Source organism: Vigna unguiculata, chromosome 3 (assembly GCF_037176805.1).
Source record: "Vigna unguiculata cultivar grain cowpea cultivar isolate G323 ecotype 2 chromosome 3, ASM3717680v1, whole genome shotgun sequence".
Lineage (NCBI taxonomy): Eukaryota > Viridiplantae > Streptophyta > Magnoliopsida > Fabales > Fabaceae > Vigna > Vigna unguiculata.
Genome location: NC_140794.1, coordinates 67,994,609 through 68,011,654, shown reverse-complemented (window position 1 = coordinate 68,011,654; position 17,046 = coordinate 67,994,609). Strand labels below are relative to the sequence as shown.

General features: G+C 29.3%; 2 protein-coding genes across 4 annotated transcripts; both read right to left on the bottom strand.

Annotated features, from left to right (window-relative positions):
• Positions 1–1,290: 1,290 nt before the first annotated feature.
• Positions 1,291–4,838, bottom strand: LOC114178627 (putative protein phosphatase 2C 40). 2 transcript variants are annotated; one of them, XM_028064636.2, is made up of 4 exons: positions 4,589–4,838; positions 2,227–3,419; positions 1,770–2,034; positions 1,291–1,677 (listed from the first exon to the last, which is right to left on the bottom strand). In XM_028064636.2, exons 1-4 carry the CDS (start codon positions 4,827–4,829, stop codon positions 1,550–1,552), a joined length of 1,827 nt encoding a protein of 608 aa, XP_027920437.1. In that variant the 5' UTR covers positions 4,830–4,838; the 3' UTR covers positions 1,291–1,549. The 2 variants fall into 2 exon arrangements, with proteins under 2 accessions (XP_027920437.1, XP_027920438.1); XM_028064637.1 differs by having other exon boundaries at positions 2,227–3,414; positions 4,589–4,802.
• A 2,129-nt stretch (positions 4,839–6,967) lies between these two features.
• On the bottom strand, positions 6,968–10,627 carry LOC114175395 (threonyl and alanyl tRNA synthetase second additional domain-containing protein). 2 transcript variants are annotated; one of them, XM_028060165.2, is made up of 8 exons: positions 10,400–10,627; positions 10,115–10,261; positions 9,875–9,987; positions 9,396–9,488; positions 8,804–8,906; positions 8,656–8,730; positions 7,600–7,695; positions 6,968–7,391 (listed from the first exon to the last, which is right to left on the bottom strand). In XM_028060165.2, the coding sequence occupies exons 1-8, from the start codon at positions 10,487–10,489 to the stop codon at positions 7,332–7,334; spliced, it is 777 nt and encodes a 258-aa protein (XP_027915966.1). In that variant the 5' UTR covers positions 10,490–10,627; the 3' UTR covers positions 6,968–7,331. The 2 variants fall into 2 exon arrangements, 1 of the variants encoding a protein (XP_027915966.1); XR_003602831.2 differs by having other exon boundaries at positions 7,373–7,391; positions 7,600–7,718.
• Positions 10,628–17,046: the final 6,419 nt, after the last annotated feature.

The following is a 17,046-nucleotide window of genomic DNA, read 5'->3' as shown; positions in this document are numbered from 1 at the left end:
AATATTAGAGATGTCAAAATGAATTTTAACTCGTGAGTCAATCCAACTCACCATGGATTTGAGTTGGATTAGATTGAGAAAAGTTCAGTTTTTTCAAAAGTGGATTGAATTCAACCCGGCTACTTAACCCACAGACTAAATGAGTTCGAGCTGAGTTGAGGGTGGATTGACCCACTTAACCCACCAACATTTTTTTACAATTTTTTTAAATAATTATTTACTATTTTTAAATGCTAGAATGTTACTTAATAATATTTGAATAGTTTGAATGCTTAATTATTTTGATCGTCAAAGTTATATACGTTGATATTTTAATTTTTAACTACAATTTTTATAATAAATTACTTAAGCAACCGTTTTATAAACATTTTTTTCCTAAATTAACATGACAAAAATGTATAATTTTTTTATTTATATTTTGTTGAATAGCATGACAAAAAATGTGTAATATTAGTCATGTTTTCTTGGACTATATGAACACTTTTTTGAAAACAATTCATCATATATTAGTGGTAAACATGGTAATTCATCATAAAATGAGTTGAGTTGAGTTCACTTATTTTCAATCCGACTCGTGAAAATCGTGTGAACCGAGTTATTTGACATGTATAATAGAGACAATAACGAATATAACAATTGAAGATAGAATTGTGTAAACATATTTGAAACCGATACTTTGGACTTTTGCGTAAACGAGGCCAACAACCCGTGTTGCTATTGACAAATTTATTAGCAAGTGTTGAATTGAATGACTGGTCTTTGTTCTCCACACCTTACGTACCCCGCCATATTATTTTTTATTAGTTACAACATTTAGTTGACTTTGATAATAATATTTGTTAATAATCTTTTAGTAATATATAATGTTGCTTCGAACATTGTTTATACGAACATTAATTTCTAACACTTAGATTTTTATAATTCTTTTTTACCGGTAAAACACTTTGAGATATCTTAATTATTACTTTAATATAACAAAACTATGACGTATATGATTTGTGTGCTATTTTATTTTAAATTTAAACTTGACCAGAAATAGTTTAATGTATGGAAAGCTCAGTTTTTCTTAAAATTTTACACAAATACCCCTCTTATTTTAAAAATAGTATACTGTCATCCATTTTCACTCTATGTTTGCATTCTCTTAAAGTTTTTATTTGATGATTGTTCTCTATTAAAATAAACTCTTTTCCTCTAGCCTTTAAATAAAAAAAAAAAAAGGATCACCCAGAATGCATTTTCATAAATAAAATAAACACATATTTAAAAGTGTAATATATGAGATGATGGTACCATGGAATTACAAATATTATTGACCTATTTTGATAAAATAGCAACTGGATCATTATTGAGTCCTGAGTGCACATAAAAGAGTTCATACTGTCATCAATGTTTACAAATAATAGGACCTAACGCCCAAGTGGTTCTTGTAAAATGCCATATATACACTTTAAGTAACACAACCTAGGAAACACTAATCAAACGCGAACATCCTATGAAAGCTACATAGATACAAAGTTTTTGTCGTTTTTTTTTTCGGGGTAAGGTCTCAAATGCAAGTTGATGCCTTTGAAGTGCGTTGATTCATCCCAAGCATGATCACAATCACGGTCACATCGTCATGGTACTTCCTTCTCCTTCCAGCTGGAATGTTCATCAACTCTTCCATGCTTAAACCTGCATCAGGATTACTCAACCAATATTCATATAATAAAACAAGCTTCGTCTATATTAATGAAAATCAAAACAAAAAGATATGGAAAAATGACCGGCAGAAACAGCTGCTCTAGCCACAAGCTGCTCAATCAGAAACTTTGCTGGATCACCAAAAGGGGTGCTCAAGATATAACACTCTACAAGCTTCACAGCCTCATCGTTGCTGAAGAAGTCAAATAAACCATCACTTCCTACTATCACAAATTGATCGGAGCTTGAGATTCTATGGACATTTAGTGATGGTTGAGTGGATATGTATGGTGGGCTTTTAAGATCACGAACTCGAAGGATTCCCATCAAAGCATCATTCAAAATTTTCTGCACCAGAATAAAATAAGAAAATCAAATCTCTGTTTGGTACTTGGCAGGACAAAGATATATTCTCTGCAACCTTCCACTCACAATCGCAGTATATAGTTTAAATTTAAAGGTTTATAACTAACTATCACCTTTATTTGGTAAACATAAGCACCAAAGTGTTTTGGTTTGGTGATAGGAGAGAATACCAACCTTTTTCAAGTAGCCAACTCCAAAAGCGCGAGTAACCTTCAGTTTCCCTTTCACTTTTCCTGCTATAACGATCCTGGGATCATCGGGGTGTTCGGCCAGAAGTCTAGCTCTTTCAACTTCATTGTCAACAGTGTGATTATCTGTAAGCTGTATAGCCTTCAGTCTCTCACTCTTATCCATTCGGCAACCTGTAATGCAGGTTGCCAAAACTGCTCTGCTGTCACCAAGATTAAGTGTATACAAATCATTACCATGAAGAAGCACTAGTAAAACACAAGATCCAATAGAAACTAGATCAGGACGTTCCTCCATTTCCCGCTCCACCATGTAAAGGAAATCATTCTCTGCCTGACTAATAGCACGTTCAAGGATATCAAGTATCCCTTGTGAAAATGGATCACATGATAGTTCTGATTTAGTACATGGACTACACTTTGCATAGCATCCATGATTAGAATCATTTATTCCTTTATATCTTGCCATAGATTGATCTTCGTGATAAATAAGACTGTCATTCAACTTACATTGCAGGGATTCATCCAAGCCCCCATCATTATAAGCTCTGATGGAACCTGGCTCCAATTCCTCTATTAACTTATTAAAGTATGATATGATGGTGTCATACAGGGTACCGGCTAGAAAATCGGCTGCATCTCGTCCATTAAAGCCATCATAAATTGCACAGAATAGCCACCCATTTTCTTCAGAACAAACTGCTTGAACTCTATCTTCACCAGCAGCTCCTCCTGCTACTTGAACTTCCTTACCATTAAGAAAACCTTCACCTCTGGAAGGATCGCTCATGGATTTTAATGTGCAAGAGTCATATTCGAGGATGTCACTTGTAGTAGAAGGACTGCAGCTAAGGTAAGACAAACTACTTGGGAGGGAAGATGATAGTATGTCCAACTTTGAAAGACTTGGCGAAGAGGTTACCTTACGAAATGAATTAGGAGAGTCCCAACTTGGAAGGATTTCTTCACCTATTTTACCATTGCAGATGTTTGTGTTGGCTAGTGTAGCATTCGCACTTAAGGCTGCACCTGACAAGCAAGAGAAACTACTTGTTCTACGTACTCCAGGAAGGATTTTGCAGCCACTGGCAACCTCACAGGGAATACCTCTATCACTGTTGCATTTATAGCCAAAACTTATTTTAAGTTCTCCTTCAGGACTAAGCATTATACCCTGCGCTAAGAAATCCATTTTCAATATATCAGTACCACAGGTATACATATACTGAAAGGAAAACACACACAACACACATAGATATATACCTGTATAATATAAGGTGATAGGAAAACTTATTCTTGTCAATTGATAATCAGATAAAATAGATGTATATATAACCAAGGTGTTTAGAGTGCACGAGCATTACAGGGAAAAAGACAAATTGCATTTTGAACTTTGAAAATATAAAACCAAAAGAAACTGAATTTAAGATTTAAAACCAAGAGAAACTGTATCTAAGATTATGGAGTGTTATGCGAACAAACAAAACTACCATACAAAGTAAATGGACTAAATCAAAATAATTTACACACGAATAGGACAACACTGGCAAATAGCAAAATACAATAACAATTTGACATGAGATCGCCAAACACTAAAATATATGGCTAGAATTAAAAAATGAGACTTAAAATTTGTAGAACTTATACTAATAGCTTTTCGGTATTTATTTTAAGATTTTGATGAACCTCATGGATTCTTTGGGGAATTGCTGATATTGAAGAGATGATTACACAGCATTGAATTAGAGATTTCGATCAAAAGATTTGATATTATTCTTTATCCTGGGTGAAGAATATCAGATCTTGCATCATGATGCCCATTATCCATACAGAAAGGTCCATAGCAAGACAACGAAAACAATGAAAGTCCAAAACATAATACTCAAGAAAAATGAAGCATCTGCACAGTAAAATATTAGCTTCAACCCCAAAATTGCAGGCAATACACATCAGCAGGGAGATGATAAAATTTAAACTACATATCTACGTGTGTATAAAGTTATCATATAACTCTTTGGTTATAAAACCTAGATTAGTTCAACCAAACCACGCAACAAAAACAGCTTAACAACAAAGACCCTCCACCACCACCCCCTTAAAGAAAAGAGGGGGGTTAAATATAAATTGAGAAAGGGTGTCCAATGCCCCAGCGATCGGAGAGAAGCTGCCTACTCTGAAGGTATTGCCATGAGCACCCAATGCAAGTAAAAGTTCAAAAACCAAAGCCGAGGTGAAATAAAACGAAACCACAGGAAATGCTAATAATCAGAGACACCCCAAATAAGAAAAAACAATAAAAATCGAATCTTGGACAGAGAAAGAGAGAAAAATTAAGAAAAGGAACTGACCAGTGAGGAAGCGAATAGATGGATGGGGAAGTGAAGATGGAAGGCAAAGAGAAAGAGAGAGAGAGGGTATGATAGAAGAGAAAAAGGAGTGAGTGAGAGTGCGAGTATATATACAAGAGAGTGTGTGACTTAGCAAATCCCGAAAGGGCAGAGAAAGAAAATATATTTGGTTGCGTTTTGCGTCGCCTACATGTGTGTCTGCGGCAACAAGTGGAGAATCCGTATCACAATGAAATTGCATTTGGAATTGGATGGTATATATTAGCCCTTCCCAACTCTCTTTCACTCTTCTTTCTCCTCTTCGCTCTTTCGGATTTACCCTTCATTTTTCTATCACTCTTTCTTTTTTCCCAACGCTTACTCTGTCAACCTCACTCGTTGACTTTTCCTTTTACTCTTCCTCTTTATCTTCCTCCTTTTCGTTAATCTGCAGGTTTAGTTTTTTAATGTTTTTCTTCTCATTTTTTTTTTCTCCGTGATAAAGTTTCAATGTTGTTTTCTCAATTGTTGAGAGTTTTTCCAAAATTTTAAATAAGATTTAGTTAAAAGTTTGAAGGAAAAAAAATTGACAATGTTGAGAGAAACAGAGAAATATATCCATAAATTTTGGAAAGCAACTAAACCAGAAACCATTGCTTATTAGTTAAGTTTTAGATTTGATTTTAAAACCAGTCAAACTAAATATATATATATATATATATATATATATATATATATAGTTTTATTATGATTTTAAGATACCTATTATAATTATTTTTTGTATAATTATTATATAACTTATACATATTTATCAAAATATTTTTATTTTAATTTTTTAAGTAATGAATGTAATTGTCGTAAATCTATTTTCAAAGTTATATATATTCATATATTCGAAAAATTATACTATTATTTGTCCTATAATAAGTTACAAATGGAATTTTTGAAATTTTAAATTATATTTATTATGTATCTTTACTATTTATATAGAAAAATATAAACTCTGATACGGTCTAAGTTGCTTTAAATTGAAATTGAAAATGGTATACATTTTAAACTGTTTCGACGATGAATTAAGAAAATTGAAGCTATTAAATCAGATAGTTATTGTCTTTAAAACATATTCAATCCAATCTGCGAACACAGTTATAATAATAGCAAATTTAGAGATTACATTTATAACATAAAATTAAAAGTGCTATATTTCATGTGATATATATGGTGCTACTCTTATATTCATAATATATATATTTACTGAAAATTGTAAAAAGTATGTTCTATTTTAAACAGTTAATCAATAAAAGTGTGTAAATGAAAAAATCTTTTTTTTTTCTCACATAATCTTTAAAATAAGAACAATTTGAACATCTATATTACGTGTTTGGATGGATGCATGTCCACCGAAGACATAGTGCATCATATTGAAGTAAGTATATGAAGTTTTTGCATCTTCGGTTTGAAATAGACGGGAAAAATATCAAATACGTATGTTTTTTAATCAGATCGAGACACATATAGTTACAAATTAAAATCACGGATAAACTACGAACAAAATAAATGAAAAAATACCACTCGATGTTAATTAGAGAAATCTTGTTATAAGGTAAATGGGTTTAGTTTTTAATACATGAAAAATACAAAAAACAATAATTTGACGACAAAATAGTTTTTGATTTAGCAAAAAAAAAAATCTAAAAATTTTCATTTTAATGAGAAAAGAATGTTATAAAACTGAAGGGTTCCATGTATTGAAGGATAAAATTATTGGTTTAGGGTGTCTAAAAAAGAGATGGATGAGTAGTGATGTTACAATATGGTATAGAATAGATGCTCATTACATTACTGCCAAACACATGCAGAGATGCTGCCAGTGAGCTGAATGGGTGAACGTTGTGTGTTGTTCATCTTACTTTTGCACTAACGTGTCTCCATACAGAGTATTTTTTTTTTCCCCAAAATAAAATTCACCAACCAAATAGGAAATTGAAGTAAAAATAATAGTGTTAGCAGTGTCACACTTTTGGGCGAGTAATAATGGTGCTTATAATGTTACGGCTTATTTATGGACCATACGATACTCACCACTTTGAACAAAAGGGTGTGGCGGCTGATAGCAAAAGAAAGTAGCTGCGCATTATACCCTTCTTCCATGCACATTTACACGGACCATTCTTGCACCCCTATTTTTGGAAAAGAGTTTCGACTTTTCACAAGGTGCCAAACTTATCACTACCACCCATTTATTTTTAAACTTTACACAATTCAATTTTCTCATTACCATGACAACAGCTGGGACAGAGAAAGCTCAAAATCATTGTGATCGTGACGTGCATAAACTCTCTAGAGAGGACCTGCATTTCAAAGATATTGCCTAGTAGTCAACATATCAATACGCGTGAGTTTCAAGCATATCAAAGGGTCATTCATTACTTTGAATTTTGGAAATTACAACCAGGATTTGGATTGAAGACAATATAGCATGTCCAAGCGGATAATGGTGTGTCATGTGAGTAGGGGCAAACTAAGATACTCTCACAAATTTTCCCAGTTACATAATACATGAGATGATTTTGTCTTGTATAAAAACCTTTGTTTATTTTACAATCTTCTTGGTTTTTGTTAATGATTACAAAAGAAGTTTATTTAGTAAGGACCTAAATAGAAACTACAAATTCAGCTAGTTTTCTGCGATGCTTATCTGAGAGTAGTTAGAAGTACGGAGCTAAAATAGCAGTTTCACAGCAGCAGACTCAGCCAAATATATCTAGGATTCGACTTTGTAAGAGACTTTTGTTAGCCCCTTCTTCGACCGAATTTGAGAAACCTGATCAAATACACAGATTATAGAAGCATAAATACGACAAATAAGTCTTTGAACAAAAAAGTTTTCATCAATTCAACAGTTTCAATGAAAGAAATTCATTGGTGCTACTTTCAAAGAGTGAAGCCTGCTGATTACGAAGAGCAAACTTACACACAAAATATCATATCAAACCAATCTAGCAGACTAGTTCAAATAATGGATTTCATACCTTAATTTGTACGATGTCTGAAATGTCAGCGACATGAGTACCACCACAGGGGCAGCCAGGATTATCTCCTATCCTCACAATGCGAGGTGTGCTTTCCTGTGAGAGTGGATGCATCAATACTGAAACATAATGTAGTGGTGCAGAAAATAAGAACAACACCAGATTCATGCTGGAGATGAAATTAACATAGTTTTGTATACTTTAATATATGCATAAGCGTGTGATGTACATATATGTCAGGCAGTGAATGCAATCCGTCAGCTAATGTCAAAGAATTGCTACAGTTCCATCATAAGAAAGTACCACACAAGCAAGGACCCTGTAGCTTGAGCGTTCAAGATATCTGACACTATAAAACTGCTTACCAGATACAACCACCGGTTTCATACTCTAAAAATAATAAGGCAGTGTGAATAATAATACATTGATTTAGACGTCTCAAAAAACCATTTTCATGGATTAAAACAATTCCACACTACTCATAACTCAATTTCTCATCTAAATCTGTAGAGTTTTGACAGTTATTTTCAAAACAAGTGTTTACAAAAAAAAAAAATAGAAATAGTTTCAAAATGTTTTCTCATTCTCTTTATCTGCTTTCTTTAAGTACTCCAAAGACAAATTTTAGCAAACAAAAATGTGCTCTATAGACAAACACGTTAAAATATCCCCACGTGACTCCAATTTCAGAAATCATTCTAGTATAGGGCAAGAAGCTAGCCATACTGACTGACAAAAAACACAAATACAAGAAGGCAGCGAAGGGAAAAATGGAATGCAAAAGAGAACAACGGAATAAACTTATATGTTGGAATATTCCTGATGCAAAGGGATGCAAAAATATATAACTGTAATGTTGCCAGTGGAACTTTGACAGCAAGTTTACTGTTTTATCCAGAAAAACTAAAAGGTCTTGCCCGCACTGGAAGGCACCTTGTAAGATAACAATGTGACAGGAAAGGTATTATGGCTATTGGTTATAAAAAAGGTAACTAGTTAAGTGTAAAGAACAGAGGAAATTATTTTTCAGTAAGAATATATCTTATGTACACTGACCTTAGAAATATAATCGGGAAGACTCCCTCCGCAAATCTTAGCAGCTTCATCATATGGTAATATATCAACAGAAATCTATATCGCAAGGTGAAGATTTTAAGAACCTGATGTCACTTATAAAAAGCAATTTACGAACATAACAACTTACTCTTTCTCCCAAGGAAATTAATGCATTGGCCTCCAGCTCTAGATCCTTTTGCTTACTCTGCAATTCATTTTGTGGAACTGTACCCTTATATTCAACCCAAGGCCTGGAAATGATGCAATAGCCAGTTCGGAGCAAACTTCGTAACTTATTAGGAACACATTTAAACCGAATACTTATGGGATTACAACAGCAGGAATTTAGCAATTGTAAGATCTTTCTTTTGAGAAAACCACTAAATTGGTCTTCCACCTATAATTTTGTTATATTATTAGTCCCTCAAAGATCTAAACATCACTAAATTCTATATTGTAAAGGACTGGTTAAAAAATCACTAGAAGACTAAGGCGGCACCATGCTAACCTTTTATGACCAATGTAACGGCTTATTGTGTTTGTAGACTTCTAATAAATCCACTTAATCATCATTAATATTATCCTAGATCAGCAATGATTTGATAACTTGAACAATGCCTCTTAGCTTGAGTATTAGACAGATAACTTTCAAGTCTCAAACGTAGTTCAGATTAAGCACTCATATCCAAGCCATGAATTCAGAACACACCAAAAGCATAAAAAGCAGTAAAATGATATACCCATCAGAAAAATGGTAGGCTTTGCCAGGCTCTAAATGACCCAATCCTATTCTTGGCAGACAAATATCAAGCAAATGTCCCGCTGAATGCAATCTACACAGGAAAAAAGCAAGGAAAAATGAGATTTACAGAAACAGAATCATAAATTTTCTTATAAGCAGTGCAGTAATCATAGATTCGAAATAGAAAAACTGCCTGGCAGAAATAAAATCCAAGCTAGAGTACACTCTCAAAAAAAGTATTAATTAAAACGTTTTTAATATCATATGATCCACTAGGGAAGAACGGAGAATAAATTAAGTACAGATGGTAAAGCATTTCCCTAGCTGCACAAGAAAAATAAAAAGTACGCTTCAGAAAAATAATCTATGTAAAACAAATCAGATATGTGGGATATCTCAAACTCAATCTAAAAGGAAACGAAAGAACAGAAAGATAAATGTTTGAAGAATTTCATCCCCTGAAAAAAAGAAGTTAACCTGGAGTTCAGTTTTCGCCTGTGCTCGTCAACAAACAGTGAAACCTCATTCCCTTTCTCGCGTGTAGGCTCAAATTCCCCCATCAGATTCTCAAAGAAACCATAGTGGAAAACCTACATCATTGTAATAATAATAAAAATTAAAAAAAAAATCCAAGGATATCTACAAAACAATTGATGACCACCCCAGAGACATGTTCAACAAAAAAAAAAAAAAAAAACTTTCATTCTTGAAACTTACAATTCCATCTTTGGATCGAACGTCAGATACCAGAAATTTGTTTTCTAAGCCATGAATGAGTACAAAGCCAGTATCGGCGGGTTGACCACCTCCTTGCGGATAGAATATGGTACGATCCAATATCAAAACATGTCTACCATCATCGCCCTTTTCATTTAACATCAATAACTAAACAAGTTAAGATTTCCTTCTCTGTATAGTCCTTCACCCTTTCCCATTTTTGTCATTTCTCAGGAATTAACAGTTCAATAACTAACTAACAAACAAGAACTAATAGAAATTAACCTTGAAGTGAGATAATAGCGTGGCAGTGCATTGGAGGCTCCACATGTCATCGTAATATTCCAGCTTCGTGGGATTCTTGTACATATCCATGGCCTTAACCGAACCCTCAATCTATCGATTTGGCTTCTTCTTTCGGATCATAACATAACTCACCCCGTAAATGCTTCATACTCATACACCACCAAATCGTCACCAATTTTGACGTGATTCGTAGATAAAAAGTTCTGTACGCTCAAAGAATTATCTAATGGGTAGGTAGGTTTGTTTAGACAATTTTTAAAAAATAGCTTTTTAATAAAATACTTAATTAATTTAGCTATTAAAATAATTAGAATTTTTGTTTATTTTTAAATCACACAAATTAAAAAAACACATAACAAAACTGTGATACAATATAAATTATATTATTTTTTTAAGAAAATTGTTTAACTCTTGTCTTATTTTTTTTAAACAATGAACCTTTAATAACTTTTAGAAACAAGTTTGTCCTTAACTACCACTGTACTAATGTTCAAACAAGACAAGTTGAACCTGAAGTGAGGAAGTGGATGATTGAGTTAAAAATAAATATAACTTTTATATAAATGGTACAATGATACTTTTATTAAAATTGATATTTTTAATAAAATTAACTTTATTTAAATTTATATTTTACATTAAATTTTATTTAAATATTTTTTTATATATCAATAATTTTTATATAAATATTAGAGTTGGTTAAAAAACAATAATTTTATAAATTTAAATATAAAATTTTAAAATAATTTTATAACAATTTAAAATAAATATATTTATTAAAATTTTAAAACAAGATTAGATGTAAATCCTAGGTTATCCATTATTAAGAATTAATCCTATTTATTAATATTATATGTGAGGAACTAAATTCTTATGTAAATTCCATTGTTAATATATATATATATATATATATATATATATATATATATATATATATATATATTTAAAAATAAATTCAAGCTTACATAGCAGATTCTATGAATAATGCTTGATGTCAATAAAATGAAGGAGTAGAACATAGAAGAAAGAACGATGACATTAAAGATAAATAATGAAAGATTGAATATCATGTAAATTAAAAAGGTGTTTATTTCTAATGATTATGAATTAATTACAAATGTTTCACACTAATTTTATTTGGAGAAATACAATAAATAAGATTAAACTTCATAAAAAATATACAAAATAGTAAACAAATTCAAATGTAGTGAATCATGCAACAATTGTTATCATCAAAATAATAGAGGGTTACATTAAGTAAAAAAATCCCGAATATTTAAAACATTAATGTAAATAAAACAAACAAATAATCACTACAACTATAAAGAAAAAATTCAACAAAATATAGATTCTGATATTTTGATGACACATATTTGTTTTCTGGTTTAATTGATTTAAACTTTTGTTTTTTTCAATTGGATACGGCGTGTTATCTCTGAACAAATAGAGCTTTCTTTTCTGAATTTTAATTTTAATATGTAATATTTATGTTATATATATATATATATAAATAAAAGATAACGATATTTTAATTCATTTTTCTATCAAATTTTATAATGATGTGATGTGATAATTTAAAAGTATTTGAAATGATAAATTAAAAATAAGTAAAAAAATAAGTTAAAATATTATTATTTAATTCTTAAATGTATTTTTTTTTGTTTAATTTAATTTAATTTACATTTTAAAAACAGATCTTTTATTCTCGTAAATAAGTTCATATAAATAGCTAATAGTCAATTAGTTATGTTGAGCAGAATTAACAGAGAATCTAACTACAGCTCGTTTTCATATGTTAGATATTTTTACGTATCATACTACATAAACATCGTGAATATTTCTCGTTCTAAACATAATTTTCAATTATATATAAGTCACTTATTTTATTTAAATGCTTTCTTACGTTAGATTATAGATTGAATGTACTATTTTTCTTAATTTGGAATTGAAGTTAAGAGAATATAGTTGGATTGAAATATAGCAAAACACACATATATTATTGAAAAAACAGAGTAATAATTGTTATTTTTCATTGAAATTCACATAATCATGTATAAATGATATGAATTATGGAGGAAGGGGAAGAACATTATTATGAAGAGGATTAGGATCAGTTCAGAAGCGTGGAAAATTTTGTTGAACATGTGTGTTTTGGAAGTAGTATGAACATTAACAAATTTCTTCTGAGTTTTACATGGCTTTCCAATTAAGATGTTGAATATAAATCACTTACCGATCACAATAAAATGATGAGAAACAATTGAAAATTTTGAAGCTTTCACAGTTATAACAAAGGATGAATAGAAATTAAATATTAAAAATAATGAAATGTTATTTCTAAGAATGTGTTAAAAAAATTAAATTAGATTTTTTGTCTACCATATATATAATCATATATATAATGAAAAAAGTAAGCTAGGTCCCATTTATATCAAAAGATCATAATTAGTTCTTTCACATTTCTTTTAAACTTTTTAATAAATATAGAATCAACTTGCCGGAAATAATTGTTTTAATTAATTACTATAATTAAATAGTTGGAGTGCATCATTGATTAATAATAACAAATTAAAATATTGTAATGATTATAATTCAAAATCATGAAATGTCATTTTTGTGTTAGAGTAAAAATCTATATGGCAAGTTAAATATAATGAAAAAATTAAGCTAAGTTACATTTTTCACTCACAAATGTCAAAAAATCATAATTATCTCTTTCACATTTCTTTCAAACTTTTTAATAAGTACAAGTAAGAGAGTGCACTTACGAGGACTAATTGTTTTAATTAATATAGAAAAATAACCTAAATGGATCATTGATTAATAATAACAAGTTAAAATATAATAATAATTATAATTCAAAATAATGAAATTTCATTTTTGTGTTAGAGTAGAAATCTATATGGCAAGTGATATATAATGGAAAAAAATAAAATAAGTCACATTTCTCACCACAAAGGTAAAAAATCATAATTATCTCTCACATTTCTTTCAAACTTTTTAATAAGTATAATTATAAAAGTCAACTTGTCGAGACTAACTGTATTAATTAATTATTATAGTAAAATAATTGGAGTGGATAATTGATTAATAATAACAAATCAAAATATTATAATAATTAAAATTCAAAATAATGAAATATTATTTTTGTGTTGGAGTAGAAATTTATATGGCAAGTGATATATAATTGAAAAAATAAACTAATTCACATTTCTAACCCACATATGTGAAAAGATCATAATTATCTTTTTCACATTTCTTTCAAATTTTTTAATAAGTATAATTATCAGAATCCATTTGACATGAATAATTGTTTTAATTAATTACTATAATAAAATAGCTAAAGTGAATCATTGATTAACAATAACACATTAAAGTATTGTAATAATAATATTCACATACAAATAATTAAAAAATGTATCAAATAGAAAAGTAGATAATCATCTATAAGTGTTCTGTTTCAGAATAAATAAATAAAGAAGTTGAATTTGTGTTGTTTCCATCTTCACTCTTTTTTACTTAAGATGTAACAACCTCAACCACGGAAGGGCCTGCCAGGAATTAAATTCATGACCTTGATTTTGATAACAAATGTTAGGATCGAGTGCTTACCACTAGGTCAAAAGTTGTAGCTAATAGTTAGGACGCAACACTTTTTACTTAAGAGTGTAACAACTCAAGCACCACGATTCAATTGTGATCCAACCCACTTAGCCTCCGTCATGAGACAATTGATGTCATATGCAACAATCTCTCCCTCATCAATTGTCATACTTGGAATCTCACTTTGATTGTGGCATCGCCCACTTAACCTCCATCACTACCACGGAACAATTGTGCAACCCATAACAATAAGTCAGTTATTTTATTTAAATGCCTTCTTACATTAGATTGTAAATTGAATGTACTATTTTTCTTAATTTGAAATTGAAGTTAAGAGAATATAATTGGTGTGAAGCATAGCAGAACACACATATTATTAAAAAAAACATAGTAGTAATTATTATTTTTCATTGAAATCCGCATAATCATGTGTAAATGATATGAATTATGGACGAACCAGGCCAGGAGGGACCTTCGATGTCCACGCACGAGGGTAATGACCCTGCCAATATATATATATATATATATATATATATATATATATATATATATATATATATATATATATATATATATATATATATATTAAATATATGTAATATATTATATTAATGAAATTAAATTAGATAAATTTTTACTTTTTATAAAATATAATATCTAATATCAATAAATTATAAATTATAAAATTAAATATAAAGAATAAATAAATTTATTGAGATGTTTTATGTTCAATTTCATATACTTTTAAGTTTATTAAATATTATATTCATTTTTTACTCTTGTTATGGTTTTTGTTTAAAAAAAAAAAAGTTAGACACAAATTTGTTTTTTCTCGTCTCATTTCTTATATGTCATCTTTTGATTTTATAACATAAAAAATGTAACTCTCTCTTCACAATGAAATTTTAGTTTAATAGGTACTATTTTTTCATCTCATGAGTTTTTTGTATATATTTTTTATGAATATAGAAGAAAATGTCATGGACTATATATTTTTCCATAAACATTTTAGTTGTAACTTGATTATCGTAGATTTTTTTTAGTAATTACTTCTCCCAATTTTTTATTATATTTTGATAAATTATTTTTTAGTCTTAAATTTATTTCTGTCAAACAACGTATATTGATGAGGAATAAAATAATAGATTTTTTTTAAGAGATAAAATGGAAGATAATGTGAAGATATAAACAAGCCAAATATACTTTTTCACATATTTTCAATCATGATACTAATGATCAACGATTGAATTAAAGGAACCACATTTTAAGATTTAAAGAATTAGAGGTGTGGAGATTCGTATTAATTCATTGGAATTTATTCCAAAAAAAAGTTCTCAAATATGGAGATATCCAATGAAAGAGATGAGATTAGAAAATCTAATTTAAAAGAGGTAAATACAACATCAAAACTATATTTTTTTTAAGGAGAAACATAGAAGGAGATTTCAATATTAAGTTATATAAACTTTTATTATATTTGTAACAACAATTCAATATATAAATTTTGAATATATTATTTTGACCCTCTCAATATTTTTTTTTAAGATCCGTCACTGGAGGGAGAGGAACATCATTATGAAGAGGATTAGGACCACTAGGAGTTTTACGGTCGACAGAACCATGGGGAATTTTGTTGAACATGTATGTCTTGAAAGCATAATGAACATTAACAGGCATAGAAGAGATCTTGTTGTCTGACATATTCCTTCCAAGCTTTACATGACTTTCCAAACGAGATGTTGAATGTGAATCACTTGTCAAACACAATATGACAATGACAAGAAACAAAACAAGTGCTGAAAATTTTGAAGCATTCATGGCCGTAACAAAGGATGAATTGTAATTAAATATTTAAAATAATGAAATATAATTTTTCAGAATGTGTTGGAGTAGAAATCTATGACAAGTTATATATAATGGAGAATTTAAGCTAGGCCACACTTCTGACCAATAAATGTTAAAAGATCATAATTATCTCTTTAACATTTCTTTCTAACTTTTGGATGAGTATAAGTATGAGAGTCAACTTGTCAGGAATAATTGTTTTAATTAATTACTATAAAAAAATGAGTTGATCATTGATTAATAATAGCAAATTATAATATTGTAATAATTATAATTAAAAATAATGAAATGTTATTTTTGTGTTTGAGTAGAAATTTATATGGCAAGTTATATATCATGAAAAAATTAAGCTAAGTCACATACTTGACCCACAAATGTCAAATGATCATAATTATCTCTTTCACACTTCTTTCAAACTCTCTAATAAGTATAATTATGAGAGTACACTTGACATGAATAATTGTTTTAATTAATTACTATAATAAAATAATTAGCTAGAGTGGATCATTGATTAATAATAGCAAATTAAATATTATATTAATTATAATTCAACATAATGAAATGTTTTTTTTTGTGTGTTGGAGTAAAGATCTATATGGCAAGTGATATATAATGGAAAAAATAAACTTAGTCATATCTCTTACCAACAAATGTCAAAAAAACCATAATTATTTCTATCACATTTCTTTCAAACTTTTTGATAAGTATAATTATGAGAGCCAACTTGTGAGAAATAATTGTTTTAATTAATTACTATAATAAAATAACTCGAGTGGATCATTGATTAATAATAACAAAATAAAGTATCATAATAATTATAATTAAAAAATAATTAAATGTTATTTCATGTTAGTGTAGAAATCTATATGGCAAGTTATATATAATGAAAATATTAAGTTAAGTAACATTTTTGGGCCACAAATGTCAAAAGATCGTAATTATCTCTTTCAAAATTCTTTCAAACTTTTTAACATTTTAATAAGTATATTTATAAGAGTCAACTTATCCGGAATAATTGTTTTAATTAATTAGTATAATAAAATAGCTGGAATGTATCATTGATTAACAATAACAAATTAAAATATTGTATTAAGTATATTCACATACAAATAATTAAAAAATGTATTAAATATGAAAGAAAATATCATTTGTTAATGTCATGCTTCAGAATAAATTAATGC

Coding starts and splice junctions, on each gene's coding strand:
- LOC114175395 (XM_028060165.2), bottom strand. CDS start 10,489: ATGGATATGTACAAGAATCCCACGAAGCTGGAATATTACGATGACATG. Junction 9,489..9,874: donor AGGCGAAAACTGAACTCCAG/GTTAACTTCTTT, acceptor TTTCCTGTGTAG/ATTGCATTCAGCGGGACATT. Junction 8,731..8,803: donor TAATTTCCTTGGGAGAAAGA/GTAAGTTGTTAT, acceptor CTTGCGATATAG/ATTTCTGTTGATATATTACC.
- LOC114178627 (XM_028064636.2), bottom strand. CDS start 4,829: ATGCAATTTCATTGTGATACGGATTCTCCACTTGTTGCCGCAGACACA. Junction 3,420..4,588: donor ATCTATTCGCTTCCTCACTG/GTCAGTTCCTTT, acceptor TGGATTTCTTAG/CGCAGGGTATAATGCTTAGT. Junction 1,678..1,769: donor TAGAGCAGCTGTTTCTGCCG/GTCATTTTTCCA, acceptor ATCCTGATGCAG/GTTTAAGCATGGAAGAGTTG.